Source organism: Nymphalis io, chromosome 15, assembly GCF_905147045.1.
Source record: "Nymphalis io chromosome 15, ilAglIoxx1.1, whole genome shotgun sequence".
NCBI lineage: Eukaryota > Metazoa > Arthropoda > Insecta > Lepidoptera > Nymphalidae > Nymphalis > Nymphalis io.
The window spans coordinates 4,217,369-4,238,111 of record NC_065902.1 but is presented as its reverse complement, the minus strand read 5'-3'; the positions used below and the strand labels follow the sequence as shown (position 1 = coordinate 4,238,111).

General features: G+C 34.4%; 1 protein-coding gene across 1 annotated transcript; it reads right to left on the bottom strand.

Annotated features, from left to right (window-relative positions):
• Nucleotides 1-616: 616 nt before the first annotated feature.
• LOC126773617 (sarcolemmal membrane-associated protein) lies at nucleotides 617-19,959 on the bottom strand. Its single transcript, XM_050494601.1, has 14 exons — nucleotides 19,836-19,959; nucleotides 19,247-19,702; nucleotides 16,353-16,469; nucleotides 9,987-10,121; nucleotides 9,378-9,512; nucleotides 8,606-8,824; nucleotides 7,846-7,995; nucleotides 7,274-7,375; nucleotides 5,263-5,415; nucleotides 4,278-4,371; nucleotides 3,317-3,418; nucleotides 2,394-2,503; nucleotides 1,669-1,881; nucleotides 617-1,590 (listed from the first exon to the last, which is right to left on the bottom strand). The coding sequence occupies exons 2-14, from the start codon at nucleotides 19,454-19,456 to the stop codon at nucleotides 898-900; spliced, it is 2,433 nt and encodes an 810-aa protein (XP_050350558.1). The 5' UTR covers nucleotides 19,457-19,702; nucleotides 19,836-19,959; the 3' UTR covers nucleotides 617-897.
• Nucleotides 19,960-20,743: the final 784 nt, after the last annotated feature.

Genomic DNA, 20,743 nt, shown 5'->3' with positions numbered 1-20,743 from the left:
ATATCTACGTCGTTTCTAAGACTAGAAAAATGCAAAATATTCGAAGAAATCAGCCCGCGAAATATTAGAACTAATGCCCGCACCTCGTTATCTCGTAAACCTATACAATGTGATATGTGTAGCTCTCGAAAGCAGAGTAAGAACGTGTAATGTTTCAGCTGCGGTCCAGCGATCGGCGACACGATCTCTATATATATATAACGATGAATACACTATCCGGATACCTTGGATATTTCAAATGAGAATATCGATCTTCAATCTTATTATCGTACAACTGAAACTTTATTTAAATAGCTCGCACAATATAATACCTAATAAAACTCAAGACAGTCGTTAGGCCTTAAGATTAAAATGTACAGTTATTTATTATGGCAGATATCGATCAACAACAAATTTATATTTATCAATAGGATATCGACGCTTTTTACAAAACAACACTAGTATCTTACATGCGTTAACAACGTGCATCGACCGGCGCGGCGTCGCGACGTCACTCGCACTTCAACATGGCACTTCCGATGCAAGCTCTATGGAGCCGGCTACCCGCAGCCTCGACTCGTCCGCCTTCCGACAGCAGTCAGCGAGACGAAGGCCAACAATAATGAAATATCTATCGTAACTTCTAAAATATATTTTAATTTATTTTAATTCATAAATATCTTCAACCTTCGGTCGACAACGTCTATAACTCGCGACGCCCCGGCGGCGCGGAGGCCGAGCGAGTCGATATCGTTGCGGAAGCTCGCTTTCGAAATTCAATTATATTTCTCGATAAAAAAAGATAGAAGAATAGTGAGCAAAGTTTGAACTTCAAATGTCACACCGCGACGCCCGTCCGATCGTCGCAGGCGAATGTCGGGGCTACGCGTAACCAGGCGGGTCCCACGTGGCGGTCCATCAGGAGACGTAAGGCAGCAACAGGAAGTAAAGGCAAGCCACCAGCACGGGCACCGCTAACGCCACAGCGTGCGACAGATCTAGGCGGAGCGGCTTGTTCTGCACCGTCGCCAGCTGTGCCGCCAGTCGAGCTCGCTCGGCGCACACCTCAGCCCACCTCTCTTTGGCTCGCACCAACTCCTCCTCGAGGGCGTGCAGGGTCCCGTTCTGCATCGTGACCTGCAGCCGCTCCTCGTCGTCGAGTCTAAGGTACTCGCTGACGACGCCGACCGTGTCGGATCGCGGGCCGACCGCGCTTTCGTCCTTATCGATCTCGGTGACCGCTGAATCGGTCTCCTCGTCTTCGTCGTCATCGTCGTCTATGTTAAACATCTCGTCGATCTTGGCAGAGATCTGCTTCTCGTCGATCGTGTCGTCGACGGCGACACGGAGGTCCTCGAGCGAGGTGGACGTTTCGACGGCCCTGTCGACCGTGTTTCTGTGCTTGTCGAGGGCGGCTTGCAGACGCTCAACTTGCTGGTCGCGCGCCAGCAGGTCGGCACGCAGCTTGCCCACAACGGCAGTCAGGTCGTCGATGTCGGCGCGCGTGGGTCGGAACGCGAGCTCGGCCTGCATCTCCGCCGCGTTCGTGGCGAGCCGCTGAATCTCGGCGACCTTCGCCTCCTCCGCTACTGTCGATTTGGTGAGTTGCTCCTGAAAAAGGTAATAGAAAAAAATGAAAATGCCAGCAGCGCAAACTAGTAAGAAGCAAGTATTAGCCAGTATCGGTACCTGCAGGTCAGCGAGGCGCGCGCGGTAGGTGGCGACGTCGTCGTCGTCGTGCGGGCGCGGCTCGAGCTGCGCGGCGAGCAGCTCGTCGCGCACGTCGCGCAGCTTCTCGTTCTCGGCCGTGCACGCGCTCACTCGCTCGCGGAGAGCCTTGATCTCTTCGTTGAGTCCGGCCATCACGCGCAATATGTTGGCGTATTCGACGCCGCCCTTGCCCTGCGTAACGAGTTGCACCCGATATATATTTATATGTTTCGCCTTTTGCAATTGGTCAAATTTCGGAAATCGATATAGATATTTATTTATTATTTATCCGAAGTCATATTTTTGAGTATCTTGATTATAATGTTATATTAATATTAGTTAAATTTATTTATTACTAAGTCAAATAACTTCGACTTTAACTGAGGTAGAAATATCTTTTGGAGATAAATTGCTTAATATAATTCATATATATACATCTGATGGTGATTGGTCAGTGGGGGTTGGTAAATCGTGGGTTCTAAGATGTTATGTCCCTTGTACCTGTAGTTACACTGATTCACTCACCATTCAAACCAGAACACAATGATGCTAAGCATTTTTATCCGGTGGTAGAATATGAATATGATAGTGAGTGATAGGTAGTGACCACGCAGACAAGCTAGTGTAAAGCCCCCGCCAAGTATTATTAATAATATTTTTTTAAGGAAAAAAAATGTGCGTAAAAGTCTTAAGCAAGTACTAACCGAAGAATCTTCTTTTATGTCAGGTTCGCTATAAGTAGAATTAGCATTGTTATCTGGACGAATTTCACCATCTATGGTTCCCAAATTTTCCACTTCATGAACTGTTGTGTCTGCAATATATAAAAAACGAAATGATCAAAATGTTAATTGGTCTCATTAATAGAAGTACCTGTGGATGAAGAGATTTACTCCATTTCTTATTCTGATTTGTATAGAGCTTTATTAAAACAATATAATGCTTAAAATTTTTATTTTATGGCAGAAGAACTACAGATAAACAAACATTCTTTTGCAACACTATTCCAACTAACAATTTATATGGCTAAAAGATGGATTTTAGTTCCGATAACAAATTCGCCAATATTCAAAACAAATGTCACATCAATTCAAATGTCTTAACTACTTCTACCATTGGAATAGGTTTATTTTATGCCAAAAAACGATTCAAAATAACGTGAGTATGCAAAATGAATGCAGTAACTTTTTTTATTTACATTTATTACACAGGTCTTTTCTTATAGAATACGAAGGCGGACGAGCATATGGGCCACCTGATGGTAAGTGGTCACCAACGCCCATAGACATTGGCATTGTAAGAAATGTTAACCATCGCTTACATCACCAATGCGCCACCAACCTTGGGAACTAAGATGTTATGTCCCTTGTGCCTGTAACTACACTGGCTCACTCACCCTTCAAACCGGAACACAACAATACCAAGTACTTCTGTTTTGCGGTAGAATATCTGATGGGTGTTACCTACCCAGACGAGCTTGCACAAAGCTCTACCACCAGTGAAATAAAATATTTAGTATTCTATTGAAATAAAACATTTTTTTTTGTGATACCGCCTTGATCATTTGGAGTAGCCTATGTATCAAGCATAAGTTCATTAAACAGTACGAGCGTGTCATTTATATTACCATGGTTAAGCCTTGAATGCTTTTCATCGTCAGTACAAAGATCTGAATCACCAGGTTTCTCCCCGCTGCCCCCGACACTGCATTCTTCCACTTGCTGCTTTTCTGTAAATCATTTTTTCAATATAAAATTAATTTTTAATTACTTTATAATAAATTGCAAATGTTTTAATAACTATTCTTTTTAGTGTCATGTTTCTCCGAACTACATTTATATTGTATTCTCGAAAATTATGATAAGTTATAATTGAAAATAATGGATACATAAAAAAATATTGTTTGTGCAAAAGCCAAGGATTATTTTTAAACTAGGAAACAATTATAACCAGAGTCTAAAGCAGCGGTACTCGACCTTTGACCTTTGACCCACTTGATGTTACTTTATTTTCAACTATTTTAAATTTCAAAGGTTTTTATTAACACCTAAATAATTCGAAATAAACAACCGCTTGTGGCCACAGTACTGCAAAGTGCTTGAAACGTCATGAAAAGATAAAAAATGTTAAATTTGTAACAATCCCGAAACCTAAGAAATGATTACTTAAATATTTTTTGTTTGCGGCCCGCGACACCATGACTAGCACGTGTTTGTGGCCTCTACAAAGAAAAGGTTGAGTATCGCTGGTCTAGAGATATTGAAATATAATTTCCATACAATTATAAAGATCAAAACTCTCCACCATAATAATAATAATAATATCCTGGGACATTTTTCACACACGGCCATCTGATTCCAAATTAAGCTTGTACAGAGCTTGTACTATGGAAACCAGACAACTGATATACTAAATATACTATTTTTCTTTCGTAAATCCATACTTATATAGATAATTACACCCAAACTCAGGACAAACAGACGTGTTCATGCACACAAATGTCTGTCCTGGGTGGGAATCGAACCCACAACCTTTGGCGTCAATACTATGTATAATAAACAATTTTGACTATTTTATTAAAAACATACCTCTTTCTTCCAAATTATATATATTATTTTGCTTCAAAATCAGTTCAAATTCTTTTGCTGACTTTCCTTCAGCAGATATCGCCTTAATGCCCACCTAAAATACATACATGTAAAGTTTTAAGGTTTTTATTAGAATAATATTAACGGATTAGTTCCAATCTCAAATAATTATTTAATTTAGTTTGTAAATGGACTTGAATAGTTGATAATTTAAAGTACTTAGATGAATTAATATATTTTTAGGAATGGGTATAATTACGATATTTTAATGATTTTTATGTGCATTATGATTTGTAATAAAAAAAAAACTTGATATTGATACAGTTGTATAGAAAGGACAAATTGTGCACATTGTACTTGTATCACATACTTATGGTAAGTTTATCCATTCCTGTAAGCATTGGAGTGGTCTGAATATAATCAGAAGTAGTTGTGACAATTGATATATTTCGTTCTTACTTATATTATTATTATTTTCATTTAACGACTCGTTATCGATTTCTGTCACGTCAGCCATACTCAACGGAGGATACGTATCATAATCGTGAATTCTATAAAATAATATTGACTTCTTAGGTTACAATATTCGTTAGTGGAAGGTCGTAGTTTGTCCTGTGCATGATGTCTCATCCATCGTATTAAAATGAAGAAATAAAGATTTGTTTGCACACACAAAGCAGCACCTTTATATATCCTGAGCTGGTTGGTTTTTAATTGAAAATTGGCAGGCAGATAGGCAAATAGCTATCTGATAGTAAATGGTCACCATCGCCCGTAGATATTGGTAAGAAATATACAAAACTCGCTTCAATGCGATACCAACCTTAGAAACTAAGATGTTATACACACAGTGCCTATAGTTACCCTGGCTTAATCACCCTTAAAACGAGAACACAACAATGCTAGTATTGCTTGCATTGTATTGCAATAGCGGTCAGGGGATTGTCGTATTAGAAAATAAGAGAGATGGGCCATAATATCCGACCTTGTTGAGTAAGTGCTGCGGCAGCAGCAGCTTGATGTAGTCGGGCAGCGCGCGCACGGCGTCCTCCAGCGAGCCGTTGCGCTTCGCCTCCTGCAGCTTGTTGCTGTCCGTGCTCACCACTAACATCTTCGCTTCGCCGTTTTGTACAGAGTACTGTAACGATATACGATATATTTTGTTATATTGTGTATTACACTTATCTATTATATTATCATATGCATTCATAGCATACTAATATTATAAAAGAGGTAAGTTTTGTTCGTTCATTTTCCGGGTTTCATGTGAAAACTGTTAATCCGATTGATATGGAATTATTCATATCATTTTGGTTTATAGTTTCAATTCGGATATATAGGCCATTATATTATATAACTAGTTGGGGCATTTGGCACGACGCACAACATATTGATGAATCGATTGGTGAATGTTTATTATATCTTTGGTAAAATTTTCTATTGGTTAAAAAATATCTCGGGATAAAATACTTATTTTATACGCACGAAGTCGTGAACGCAGCCAGTGTGTTATAATGTATTTTTTTCAACTTTACTTTCTAGAAAAAAATAATATAATCTAAAAATGAATCGATTGAATATCTTATCATGATAATTTATAATGCAAAAGTAATCGACAATCAACAAAAAAAAATTAAAATATTTATTCAACAAGGAGATTTTGATCTTCATTAATCCGTAGAAGAGATTCTTCTGACAAATCATTTGACTGTCACTCACGTTAACTATGACTTTTCCAATCTCTCTTAGATAGTTTTACCATGTAATGGTAAGTGATATTTAAAAAATTAAAAGCTCAAGTTACAAAGAAATTAATAAATGAGGCATACCAGTGTGCCCAAGATTATGTTTTTTTTTTTTATTTTTTTTTATAGAATAGGAAGGCGGACGAGCATATGGGCCACCTGATGGTAAGTGGTCACCAAACACCCTTAGACATTGACATTGTAAGAAATGTCAACCATCGCTTACATAGCCAATGCGCCACCAACCTTGGGAACTAAGATTTTATGTCCCTTGTGCCTGTAATTACACTGGCTCACTCACCCTTCAAACCGGAACACAACAGTAACAAGTACTGCTGCTTTGCAGTAGAATATCTGATTAGTGGGTTGTACCTACCCAGACGAGCTTGCACAAAGCTCTACCACCAGTAATTTATATAGATAGATAAAAATAATTTGAGTCAAGAATTTGATTTTCTGCCTGAAAATTGTCTCAACACATTTCAAATAACTCCATTAGAGCATAAAAACACATATTTTGTATAAGAAGACAAAAATGCACATTGATAATCCGGTAAGTGGTCACCAACTTAAAAACAATGGTAGAATTTGAAATATTAATCATCCAACTAAACTAAACTAAACTAAACTGGCTCACACGCCTTTCAAACTGATGTAGTCGGATGTACAGCAACGTTAATTAAAAATAACTAATAAATAAATTAGATATTTTTTTTCAATTGCGGCAAACAGTACAGTACAGTAACAGCCTGTTAATGTCCCACTGCTGGACTAAGGCCTCCTCTCCCTTTTGAGGAGAAGGTTTGGAGCTTATTCCACCACGCTGCTCCAATGCGGGTTGGTAGAATACACATGTGGCAGAATTTCAATGAAATTAGACACATGCAGGTTTCCTCACGATGTTTTCCTTCACCGTTAAGCACGAGATGAATTATAAACACAAATTAAGCACAATATTGCGGCAAAGGTAAGTTAGAAATATCAGTTAAACAGATTAATTAGTATTACTCCACTTGATTAATTTTTAAAAATATGAATTTTGTTTCTTTAATATTAATGAATTAATAATAAATTAATCTAATCACTAAAGTAATCGTACAACAATTGTCTAAAATAATATAGTAACAAATCACGAGCTAGAATCACACTAATAAACAAGTAACTATGTCGCAAGACATAGTTTATTATCCCATTTTCATCGCGCGCGGATTTAAATTATCTTAACACAGTATAATACTCTTATGCACTTACAGCGAGAGGCAGGTGTTTCCTTAACGTCTGCTCCCTCTCTTCCGCTGCAGCGACTGCCAGGCGCGCTGCACACATCTTACGGTCGCAACGGGCTGCTAATTTCTGCATGATGAAATAAAAAATTTAAAATAAAGCATTTTGTATATTAATATAAAAGTATAATGTCTATAAAATAACATTTCTATTTTAAATTCAATATTACTAATAGGTAACTGTTGTGCTGCTTTTTGCAATCTGCGGTCGCTGGATGTTTCGTTCGAAAAGAAATACTCTAGCAAAGTTTTTTTTTATTGAATAAATAAAAGTAAATTATGTTTTTTACCATGTCAGTGACATGATGTCACATTCTAAATTTACCTCAAATTGATATATGAATCCGTCTGGCCGCTTAGAAGAGTTGATTAACTACTACAATATGTTAAAAATTAAGTAACTATGATATCTTTTTTCTTTGGAAATGGATATTGTATCAAAATTATTCTAAAATAATTGCCGTTGAGCTTCTAGCCAGCCAATCATTTAGGCATTGCTTGTAGAATACGGCGATTCGAAGGTTCGCTAGCAGCGGTCACCTGCAGCTCCTGCAGCGCGTCGGAGGCGGCGAGGCGCAGCGCGTAGTTGTGGTGGTGCAGCGCGGCCGCCTCGCGACTGCGGCGCTCCAGCGACTCCTCCAGCGCCAGCCGCTGCTCGTGCGCCGTGCGCAGGCTCTCCTGCGCCACCTCCTGAACACGACACGACATTCATTGTTAGACACCACTACGGAGACTACTCCTGTTCAAGAGAAGACAGCTGTGGATTGTCCACCTCGGTTCAACACGATACTCATTTAATAGGCTGTACAGACGGACAAACAGACACGAGATAGACCCTAGGTAGGGTTTCTCTTATCCTATCTTACAAAACCGTAAATTAAATACCTGAAGGCAAGATATGTATAAGTTTTCTACAAGAATACTTTTATATTTGTTTAAAGATTTTTTTAAGTTTTATTATTAGTCGTTATTTTAATTTTAATTTTTGTAGCTATTATTATCTATTTCTTAACTCACATTTGCACAATTTAGTCTTAGTTTAAACACTGTTTACCTTTTTTAGTTCCTAAGTTTTATTGAGTACCACTGTGTAACATTTAGTTTATATATATATTTTTTTAATTTCTGTTTAGTCATTATTTATGTGCTTGCTGTTATCTTCTTTAATTGAAGGAGCACACATATTTTAAAGATTATTCCACGATGTAATGTACTCGTAAGTGTGTATCATATGTATATAAAGCATAGATGACGAATGAAAGTTCGTTTGGCAGCGTGCGAACATTGAACGCGCGTGCACCTGGTAGTTCCTCTTGTCGGTGAGCAGCTGCGCCACGTGGTGCGCGTCGGGGTTCTTGCCGGCCGCCAGCATGGCCTCCATGGTGTGCACGCGCATGAGCAGGCGCTGCTCGCCCACGAACAGCTCCCACGACGCGGCCGCCTCGGCGCGCGTGCGCTCCACGCACTCGCGCAGCGTGCGCAGCCGGCTCTCCAGCGACGCCTCGCGCTGGATCGCTTCCTGCGACGAGTTCGGGTTGTAAATAACATATCAAGTTTATAATAATAATAATATCGTGGGACATTATTCATACACGGCCATCTGATCCCAAATTAAGCAGAGCTTGTGCTATGGAAATCAAACAACTGATATACTACGTATACTACTTTTCTTTTATAAATACATACTTATATAGATAGTTAGACCCAAAGTTAGAACAAACAGACATGTTCGTGCACACAAATGTCCGTCCTGGGTGAGAATCGAACCCGCAACCTTCGGCGGGAAGGGCCAATATCTACTAACCACGCCAACCGGCTCAAATATAATATAGTTTAATATGATGATTTAAAAATATTATTACTATATAATCTATATGCTAAGCCGATTTTACAATTTGGATTGTATAGTCACCAGAACAAGAAATAAATAAGCGCATTTATAATTCAGTTGCAAGATTTAACCCACACGCAATAATTTCGAATAACTAACGGGTGAGGTATTATTAAAGCCAGAAATTTTCATGCAAATAAAATATTTATAAACAAAACAAAGTTATAATATGTTACTGCACCTGAACGAAATTGTTTAATTGATATAACTCTTTGAGATGTAGCGGAGTTGTCATGGCGGGGTTGAACGACAATTTTGCCTCCTGGCCATCGGGGTGGTAGAGTTTGAGGAGCGCGACGACGGGGGGAAATGTGTTCTGAAAAACAGATAAAAAAAACATGAATCACTGTTTCAGCAGCAAACATTTTATATTTAACGCAAATTGTGCTTGAAATAGATAAATTAAATAAGCAAAAAAAAAAGTTATAACAAAATAGAAAAAATGCGCTTTTTTCACTTCTAGTATTCACACCAACAATAAGAATATAACTGAGAGTTCTGCGAGTTCTGGAATTTATGACATGGCCCAGTGGCTAGAAGTTAGTTAGCAGCAAGGCAAGCATCACTGCATTTTCATTTACTTAATTTTTATTTATAATTCATCTCGCACTCGTTGTAAGCACATAACGTAAGGAAGCCTCCATATGTCTGCACCAAGCGGCACGGTGGAGTAAGGTGCCAAGCCCTCCTCCAAACGAGAGAAGGTCCAGCATCCATCTAAACATTTTACAGACTTACCAAAGCTTTAAACACTTTCACTTAACAATGTGAATTTATGAATAATAATTACCTTTTCCGAATTATCGGCATTCTCGACTACAGGAATGCCGAACTGGACTATATCCCCGGAGAATACCTCGTGCGGTTCCTTCGCCAACGTGTACCGACTATTGTTAACAAATGTGCCATTGCTGCTTTGGTTGTCCTGTACAAACAAATACAAAGTTATAATCATGTAACGAATAGCCATTCGAAACTTTGCGACCTATTTTTTGTAACCTTTAGCATTACATGATTTTTGTTGCTTGTGATGTAATCTTACACCGCGAGATCTGTGCCTACGCGTGCGGTATACATATAATTACCTACTTTCATTTACAGCTATGGTCATTTGGGTCACGAAAACGAAGTATTTTTGACTAGGTTAAGAAAACGTCTGGCATTATATTGTTATTGTTCAGGTAAAGTCATTTAACGACTCTTTGTTTAAGTAAATAAATATTAAAAATAAGTGGTAGATGCACCACTACCACGCCTCGGCTTTGGTAAACATTTAATAGCTGTGCCCGACATGAAGATACATTTACAAAGGCTAATTATTATTAAACTCGACGGTTGACGGGTCGCTTAGCGATGTGAAATCGATAGTTTAACTCTTGACTCCTTGGAATATTATATTCCCCGCATTAAGCTTTACACTAAAGAAAGTTAAAAATACGAATATTAATACATTTCTTGATAGCGTGTATTTTATTATGAAATCGTAAATGTAAAATCGCTTAGGTCACGCGCATGTTCTCAGTACCCCGAGCCACCCTTGTGTATATAACAGTTTAGGTAAACGATACCGTGACGTCAGTCCATGAGGACTTCGTCACGGAAAGATAAAGCTCCAACTCGTATGATACATTAGCAACGTACCAAATACATATGTACTATTTTACGTACGTAAACGTTATTTGTATGTTCAAGAGTCGGACGCCCGTGGTGTAGCGTTACATCAATTAATAAGGATGTCAAACCTGTTTTAATTCGGCACACCGTACAGGCTACTTGTGTAACATGTCAACACGGTAGCTCATTTATTCGCGACATTAACTACTTAAATTATTCTCATTCGATTAATACGATTACGAATATCTGGTCATTATACTTATGTATTTAAGTAACGCCGCGATTACCGAACTATCTTTTTAATAGAACAAGTATAGTTTAAAATTGTTGTAAATAATAAAGTATTTTAATATTTAAACGACAAAGAAAAATTATAATCTTCGAGCTTTTTTATTACACAATAAGTCAAAAGACGTTGAGTTACAGCCAAAACAAAATATGTACAAGTCAATTTACACAAAATTTGAACAATTATTATGTAAAAACCAATCATACTATATATGCTATTAAAACTCATAATAAAAAATCCCTTATTAATGTTAAAAAAACAATATAAATATACCATTGATTAGTACAAATAATTAATGAAATACGAAATAACTTTATAAATAGTCAAATCACACTTGATCACATATAAGAAGTTCCCTCACACAACTAAACGATAAGTATACGAACACAACAGTACATAAAATACACGTACATATATAAAGAATGTATTGAAATTATTTTTGCATGATTCGCTTTCTAGTGATTGTGTTTCGAGATCCGAGTGACCAAGAACAAGCCAGCATCACGTATTTGTCTATTGTTCTCTTTGTAGCATTGATTCCGAGATATTCACGTGTAGGTTATCCCTTATTTATTAGACATTATTTAATTTAAAACATTTTATTAAATATTATTATTTATATAAATAAGGTATGCGAACTGACAAATGGTACACTTGTTGGTAGGTGGTCCTCATACACATTGGCACTGTAAGAAATATTAACATCCCTGAAATCGCTAATGTACTACGGACCTTAAGAAATCAAATGTTTTGTCACTTGTACCTGAATTTAAACCGGCTATGCTGTGTTTCCACAAAAGGAAAATTAGTAACTTGTTACAAAGGAAAATTGCTCACAAAAGTTTTTATAATAAATTAAAATGAAATGAAACCTTAAATCTTAAAAAAAAAATAAGTTGTTAAATTGCTGTGACTTCCTGAATACCCAATTGCAAACAGTTTCAAATACAAAAATTACCATAATACCATATAACATACATTTAATTTCGTATGAAAAAAAATTCAGGTCATTAAGCAGGATCTATTAAGTAGTACTTTTCAATTATACCTAAGAGTCAGAGGTTGAAATACAGATAGATAACAACAAATAAAACAAAAGATATTACATAGAAATTGACCAAATTCGAATATACAATTTTAACAAACTGTATTTTCGTTGCTCACATTTACTGCGCTCGGCGGTGATGCTAAAAAATCTATAAATGTACAATGAAAGTGTGTAGAGTGAAGCAAGCTTAAAATTCCTTTCCTTAATAGTATAGAAGGCCTTGTCTATTAGGCATTTCAACATTTGAAGGCTGTTAATCGAATGTCTTTTACTTATAACCATGAATCGTGTATGAAGAACATAATTAAGTTTAAAGACCGGAAATTAATCTTAGTTGTTTATCTTTACGAATAATGCAACTCTATAGAAAAAAAAAACAAATATTATAAACAAAAAATGTAGCTGGTTAGTGGAATACTAAATAGTAAAAGTTAATTGTTGATTATTATATAAGTGTACTTAGAAAAGTATAAAATATTGGTGTGCAAGTGTTCGTTCGTTACTCCTAAAAAACTTGACCGATTTTTAGAAGGAACGAACTTGTGTGCGTGTGTGTGTGTGTTGTGTTGTTTTTTACTCAGGAGTCACCTGGATGTTTCTTACCTATTATTCGATATAATAATATACCTTTTATTTTTATTTCTCAGAAAAAACATGAGTATTCCCTAATTTTCAGCCACCCAGCAAATATTGATGATGATGACTTATTTGCTAAAAACTATTTCGGGATAAATGTTTATTTTACACGTACATATTCGGGACGGTCTATTATATTTATAAAACATTAATGGTAACCCTAGTCATGTGTCCGTTAATATAATAAGTACAAAGGAATTTATCAATAAAGTACAATCGTAGTGGCTGCGCGACTATCATGCATAATGAGGTCATGTCAAAAGTCCCAGTGCATTTATGATGTAGGTGACTATAAAAATAATCAGTACTGTGATTTAATTATCTGCACCTTACCTCTTTACTGTACATAATAATACGACTACGAGAGTCATACTCGCCTACCTTATGTATAATATATATAAGGTCCAATACACACATCCAAATCATAGTTAGATTTTTATAGCAATTACCAATTAAACAACCTAAATTGTCATCACGTTTAAATGTGATATCCAGGAAAAATATTTATATTACAAATGAGCAAGCAAATATTGTTATTAATTCTTTTGATTAATTTGTATACAAACATGCTATTCGAATTTAATTACATACACGTTGGATGTAGCGATCTTTAACTACACAAACAATAACGTTTCACGGCAAAACTGTATCAAAAACTATTTATATAAAGCCACCTATACCTACCTATACGGGCTGAATATTACAAAGGAGAAATAAGTCCATAATAGTAAACAGTAACAGCCTATGAATGTCACACTGCTGGGCTGAGGCCTCCTCTCCCTTTTGAGGAGGTTTGGAGCTTATTCCACTACACAGCTCCAATGCGGGTTTGTTAGAATACACATGTGGCATAATTTCAATGAAATTAGACACATGCAGGTTCCCTCACGATGTTTTCCTTCAACGTCAAGCATGAGATGATTTATAAACACAAATTAAGGACATGAAAATTCAGTGGTGTTTGCCCGGGTTTGACCCCACGATCATCGGTTAAGATTCACGCGTTCTAACCACTAGGCCATCTCGGCGTTAAGTCTATAATAATTTAATTAAATTAATTTCAACATAAACATGTATAACGGTAAATTTTGAGAAATAATGTCATTTGGTCCTCTGCTGGAAACCGTAGTTATAATACCAGAAATACTAATTGCATAAAAATAAGTAACCATGTTTAGTAAAAAAAGGAGTTGATTATAAAAACGAGATTTATTTAGGAATTAAAATTTTCTCTTTTTAAATATCGATCGGACTTTTTTTTTGATTTACTGTTTGCCTTTTCAGTATTCGCGTTTCTTTACAATAAAGAGTAATTATTTTCCCACTATTTTCTCAAAATACCTGAATTATTATCATACGAGTTACTTAAGCCCGTTTAATTTTAGCTTTATACGTTATGATAAACCAACTTTATGCTCCCTTTAAAGTTTGTCGTACTTTGCCTTGATTCAAAGTTTAATAAACTTCTCTCTAATAAACCCTTAACTCTTAAATCAAACTAAAATTACTCAAAAGTTATTGTAGATGGAAGTCCTAACCTACATCAAAAGTTTTATCTTATATGAATGTTTATGTATACAGGCCGTCAAAGACTTATAATAAAAAGAAAATAAAATAAAAATATGATCATTTTATATTATAATAACAACAACAATCACGTAGTGAACTCATTAGGTATCCTATCGCGTTTTAATGCGTTTATACGACTTCATGCCTATCAAACATTCAATGTGTAGTGAATAAACATTACACAGGCTTTAAGGTTTGACTATTTTAATCCATACCATTTCAATCAATCTGCCTATCTATGCTTATAAATTAGGAGACGTTTTCTTTGTAATGAATTACTAAAGTAATATAAAAAAATACAACAGAAAATGCAGCGCGTTTCGGAAACGGTTTTAATATAATGTATATAATTTCACTAGCGCTTTACTGTAGGCTTCGCTCGCGACGTAATTTAGAATTGCTAAGTACCATTTTCCACACAAACTTTTATTCCCTTACAGTGTAAAAGGAACCCGTATACAAATTTTCATGGTACCAGCTAGCGCCAGTTGTTCGGACTGTGCGTCAGCTAGTCAGTCAGTCAGCTGTTCTTATGTATATAGATTACAATAAAAGTAGTTGCGAATCGCAGTTTCGCACGCTTTAAATTTAGACAAGCCCCCGGGTCAGTTACAATAAATGTGCGCAGATTCAATCTGTCTTGGTCCTTGTAAGCTACGCTGAAAATTAATTCTATTCAGTGAATAGGATAGGAATTGATATTATTCGAAAATCTTGAATTGTAATTCGACGAGGACGATTTACTTTATTTAATTTTCTATTTTAAAGAGCACGTTTTTATCATCATTTTACAATTAGAAATATAAAAATATATAATAAAATAGTAGATTCTTCAGCAGAAGAATACAATTAATAAGTAACGCGTTTGCATATTATTAAAAACAAGATATCATTTAACAATAGTAATGGTTTATAGTATTAGACCTTACTATTAATATTTGCCTTAAAATTAAGTGGCAAACGAAAACCTCTCATATATCCTTGTTTCATTGATAATAGTGTTCTCATTATCCATAATAAACGTCTTGAAAAGTAGCATATATAAATATACTGTTAAAACAAAAACACAGCAAAAATACAGCACATAAATAGTAATTATTATTAATGTCGCTTATCTAAATAAGAGTATATAAGAGTTGTCTCACTTAAGTTGTTTTATAATGACATTTCAGATTATGCAGCTTTGTTTTGTACGTAGAAACCTTATAAGTATACCGCCATATAATATGCAAATCAACGAAATCGTAACACAGATTGCGGAATTAGGTTTTGTGTGGACGGTAATCCGTTGTGGGAGTAGCAAGCGAGAGTCGATTAATTTGTCATCTTATGATACGACCTTAGTTTTGGTTTATTTGAACGATATCGTGACAAATAAAAAAGATAAATCAATAATATCTAGTGTTGTTATTAATTGCATATAACAAACGCATAATTGACGCGATATTCATATATTACCTATTTACGTAAAATTGAGACTTATTTTCATAATGCCTAAATGAAAAAAACTACTTAGCCAATATACATAAAAGTTATATATGAGATGTAGGGTGTTTTGTAAAGGTTTTAGTATATTAATAATAATGTCCTCCAGACCGATTTCGGCCACGGCGGCCAATCTCAAGAGAGATTAGCGAACTACGCAGGCGATATTATAGTGCACAAGTGTGTGCGCAAACACAGGTGCACTCTCTATTCCCTAACTCTCATAATCCGATGGGACGGCAATCCGACACGACCGGAAAGAGTTCAGGCGCAAGACCAACGGCTTTCCGAGGCACGGGTTTGTACACACTTCCAGACTCCGGGCTGCTACTGAAAATTTTCTCACAGAAAAATCCAATAACTTTTTATTGGTCCGACCTGGGAATTGAACCCAGGACCTCTGGGTCTGCGGCTTTACATCAAGCCACTAGACCAACGAGGTTTTAGTATATCATATTATTATATAAGTAGCTGCGCGTCGCAGTATATTTTATATATATAACAGTTTAACTCACCACAAGGTAAAAGTGGCCTTTATCATAATACAGTGTAGCATGGTGTCGCGATAACACCCTGCATTCGAATATTGTATTCGTAGGTGACGGAGACGAGCGATACACATTCCTTCCAATCTGTAACAGACATTTATTACCATTACTATAGAGAATAATAAGAATAATAGAGCGGATGTAGCCCAGCGGTTTGAACAAGCATATCTTAACCGAAAATTGCGCTGGCCCACTTTGCTGGGTCCACCATCTCACTTCTTCTTCTAGTCAAACAGCAATATCGATGAGAATCAGTGATCGAGACTGTGTTATTATATATGTTAGAAACAAAGGGCATGTCTCTCTCTCTCTCTCTCCCTCTGTATCTCTTATTGTAAGAGATATGTCTATGGAAGCGCGGTCACTTACCATCAAGCGACTTATTAATTCGTCTGTTGTCCTCCAGAAATAAATTTAAATCAAAATTTATCTTCTAATGTAATACATTCATAAAAAAAATGAATAGTGAAAGTTAAACAATTGAAAATAATATTTGAATTTAAAGTATTCTAAGCTATATTTCATAATGATATTCCTGTACATGTGTGTACTTCCTGTAACCATAACATAAAACCTGATAAGAATCAGCTTCCGTTACGAGAGCGTAGCAGATGCGTGGCTAGAAATAGCACAATTTAATCTCATTAAATTTAATTGTCAATGCACAATTGTCCGTCTCGAGTATCACGGGTCACGCTGACTAAGTCGACGCTCAAGAGTGCCTGACGGTAATATTAAGTGCCTTACAGATAAATGCACAGGACGCGATTGAAAACCGCAAACAGAACAAGATATGCTCTCATTTTTATAAAGTAAACATTGTAACAATAAATAATGTTACTAATAATAATATCATTGATTTTTTTTATTGATTATATATGTATGTCTCATTTCTATTTTATACATCATTTAAAGTATTTTGGTAGAAATAAAATATTTGTTATAATTTTTAACCCCACCTTGTTGTTTTTGATATGTTTAAATTCCTATTGAAAAAAAAAGTGTTCCTGTACATATTAGACTAAAAATATAAAAGCACAGAATAAAATAAAAAGACAAAAAGGCAAACAGATACAATATGTTTGCCTAAATGTAATCATCATGGCTAAAAAAAATTAAAATGATTTTAAAATGTTGAAATGTGTATGTAAACTTCTCTAAGGTCCATTGATATATACGATACACTATTTCCCATATCTTCTGTTATGCATTGTAAATACTCTATAAAATAGCAGGTAATTTGCACTTATAACTTAGGTTTAGCAATTATATTTGATTGTATTATATGTTTAATAGTAATTCTGTCTTAAGGATTCTTATAACATTTTAAGATAAAAAAAACACTTCATAAAAATATCGTAGAAGTAGAAATCTCTATACTTTTTTATAGTTTCTTTTTTTTTAGAACTTCAAAACATTTATATGTAATATCACAATATATTTGAACATTAACAGCAGCTTAGTAGAAAACAGAATTCATTTAATATTATCATAACAACACAAAGGCCGGACTTAGTGACTATGGTAGAGTTTCAGACTCACAAGCAAAATTTATATTTTCAAATACCTTTTTTCGTACTCTGAATTGGGTTAGAGCTCAAATTAAAGCATTAATAAATTAAAAACTTTTAATCTAACCACACAGATAACATTCTGGCAACCTTATATTTCAAAGTTTATTTATAAAAGCAAAGTCATTTTTTTAATTTATGTTTTGCTATAAGATTTTTTGCAAATTGCAAAACGGAAATAAGTTTTGTTGACGTTGGTATGGTCAGGTTTGGGTACCTTATATACCCCATAAATATAGTAAAAATTATTATTTAACTTACCGCAAGAATGGTTACAAGAATGATGACCTCATATAGGTTGTACTGCTCATGGTCATGATATATACACTAAGTATTTTTAATTACTTACAAAATTTTTTAAACATCTGTATTATATACATGTATATAGTACATAACAAAAAGTTGTTTTATCTTTAATAAAGATAAAATATACCAAATAAAATAAAATAAAGAAAATGATCTGTAACATCAAATAGAAGATAAAATTTGATTTCATAATAAGCAGATAATCTTATCAGACAAATTCACTCTCAAGATTAAATACAATGAATGTATAAAGGTTTACAAAACATTAACTCTTTCATTTAAAATGTTTTTATTCATTTAATCTACTAAAATAATAATATTATTATAATATTTTACTTTTAATACCCATAAATACTGTAATTACTTAATTTTATGTAATATACAAATAAGACAATTCCGAAACATATTAATTCAAACAGAATAACAAAGTACTAATGTATCTATACTTAGATATAATTAATGAACTTTTATAAGATCATATGAGTGAATTATGACTAAAATCATTTAATAACCATTGTAATTTAGTAATATAAATATGTATGAATGTAAATTTTGAATTAATAAAACACAATCATTAAATTATTGGATTTCCTGTATAGCAAATATTTAAAAAAAAACTGCATTAGCTATAATAACCTACTAAGACTAAGACCTTCTGTTCAACTTCATAACTCAGGATAAGTTGAATTGCAGTAAACAGATTACATTGTTAAATAAATTTAAGCATAAAGTTTTGAATTCATAATTTATAGAGCTCCTTAATTTAGTGTTAAAGATAACCTTATATAATCTAACAGGGTAATAACTCCTCCAACAGAATCATATACCAGGATAGTAGTAGCTATTCATTAAGTGATAAGGAAATTTGCCATAACATATGTGGATCATAATTATATCTTTTAAAACATATGTGTGTAGCAATTTGTAACTTAGACAACAAAAAATTGCTATTATTTTGGCATGAGTGGAAATGAAAAATGTTACCTTGACAGGTTGCTCCAATGTGACGCGTCTTTCTTCAAATGGTAAGGAATTCGAGTGAGGAATAAAGACCGCCCTTGGAACACTTACATCCTGGTTATTTAGGCTCTCTGGAGCTGGAGTCCAATTGTAATCCATACCCTTTATTTGTGTCTTATTTTGCTTCTTATTCTTTGCTATCACCATTATACAATTCGCTTTCAGAGTAAGCATTGGTGCCCCGTAGTTTTAATGACGAGTTCCACATTGAGGATAAAAACAATCACTGGATTTACGGTGAAAGGATAACTTTAAATCTCGTCATGTTGGGGAATAAGTGATTTCAATAGGCAAGAGGTTAACAATTTTGATCCATGTATCTTCAATAAATTTTCACTCATTAAAACACTTAAAAAATAGAAAATGAAACTTGATTCCTTTCGCCTACTGCTTCTTTAGTTATTGGGAAACCATCAATTTCTGGAAGAAGTGCAATATCTAAAAACTGTATACTATTTATAGACTAGTAGTAAAAAACAATTGTTTTTAGCAATTATATATTATAACATTTTTTACAAGGGCGTTGATCGAAGTTATCGTTCGAAGAACTTACGAAATGGGCGCACGAATCGGACATTTGTTTTGTTGAGTTGGGTCTCTATCGTTCTTATTTCATTTGTTTTTTTATTAGGTTTTAAAAATATAAATTTAGTAAAAAAATATATTTAACTAAATAATAATTAAAATACTATTTTTCAATAATAGGATTGCATTAAAAAAGAATATTGCTACTTCATAAATTTCACAATTATCATATGTTACCCACACTCTCGTTATTATAATAAAGCCACTTTATTAATAATTCATGGCACTTTAATTTAGTTGAAGTGGATTACAAAACAAAAACTTAATAATTTACACCTGAAAAAAGAGAATTATCGATGTTTCACCATTAAATTAAAATATACGTAAGTACTGAAACATAAACAAGCAGCTTGTAGGCACGCCATAATTTATTTAATGAATATGTTCTCAAAAATTGTAATATATTATATAATTGTATTGTATTGTAGTATATATATATTATAGTTTTTGTCATGTAATTATATATATCACATTATTTTAGTTATATATGAAACACGTTTCTTTTTTAAAATGTTTATGTAAAATACGTGAAAAGTCATATATATTAAATGGTATTGTTTTTTTTATAATAACATACTTATGACTAAAATTATAGACTAAGAAAGTTTAAAAACAAATTATTTAATATTTGTCATATATAGGTGATCTGATATGTCATTTATTATCATATTATGTGTCTTATACGGCGAAAGTGTGTAACTGTCATATTATGTTGTACCAAATCAACTCTTAACTATTAAATAATTTCCTCCCCTTACCCTTATGGATACAGCTAAAATTTTTAGAACTTTTAAGTACTTATAAATATTGATGTAAGATAAATTTTATATATCTCTCTTATTATATATATAAATCTTATATTTATATAATCATAAC

Bases quoted from the DNA above. Each gene is read 5' to 3' on its own strand.
- LOC126773617 (XM_050494601.1), bottom strand. From the start codon at position 19,456: ATGCTTACTCTGAAAGCGAATTGTATAATGGTGATAGCAAAGAATAAG. The intron at 4,372-5,262 runs GTCGGATATTAT...TATGTATTTTAG, and splicing joins CGCAGCACTTACTCAACAAG to GTGGGCATTAAGGCGATATC. The intron at 1,882-2,393 runs GTTAGTACTTGC...CTCGTTACGCAG, and splicing joins ACATAAAAGAAGATTCTTCG to GGCAAGGGCGGCGTCGAATA.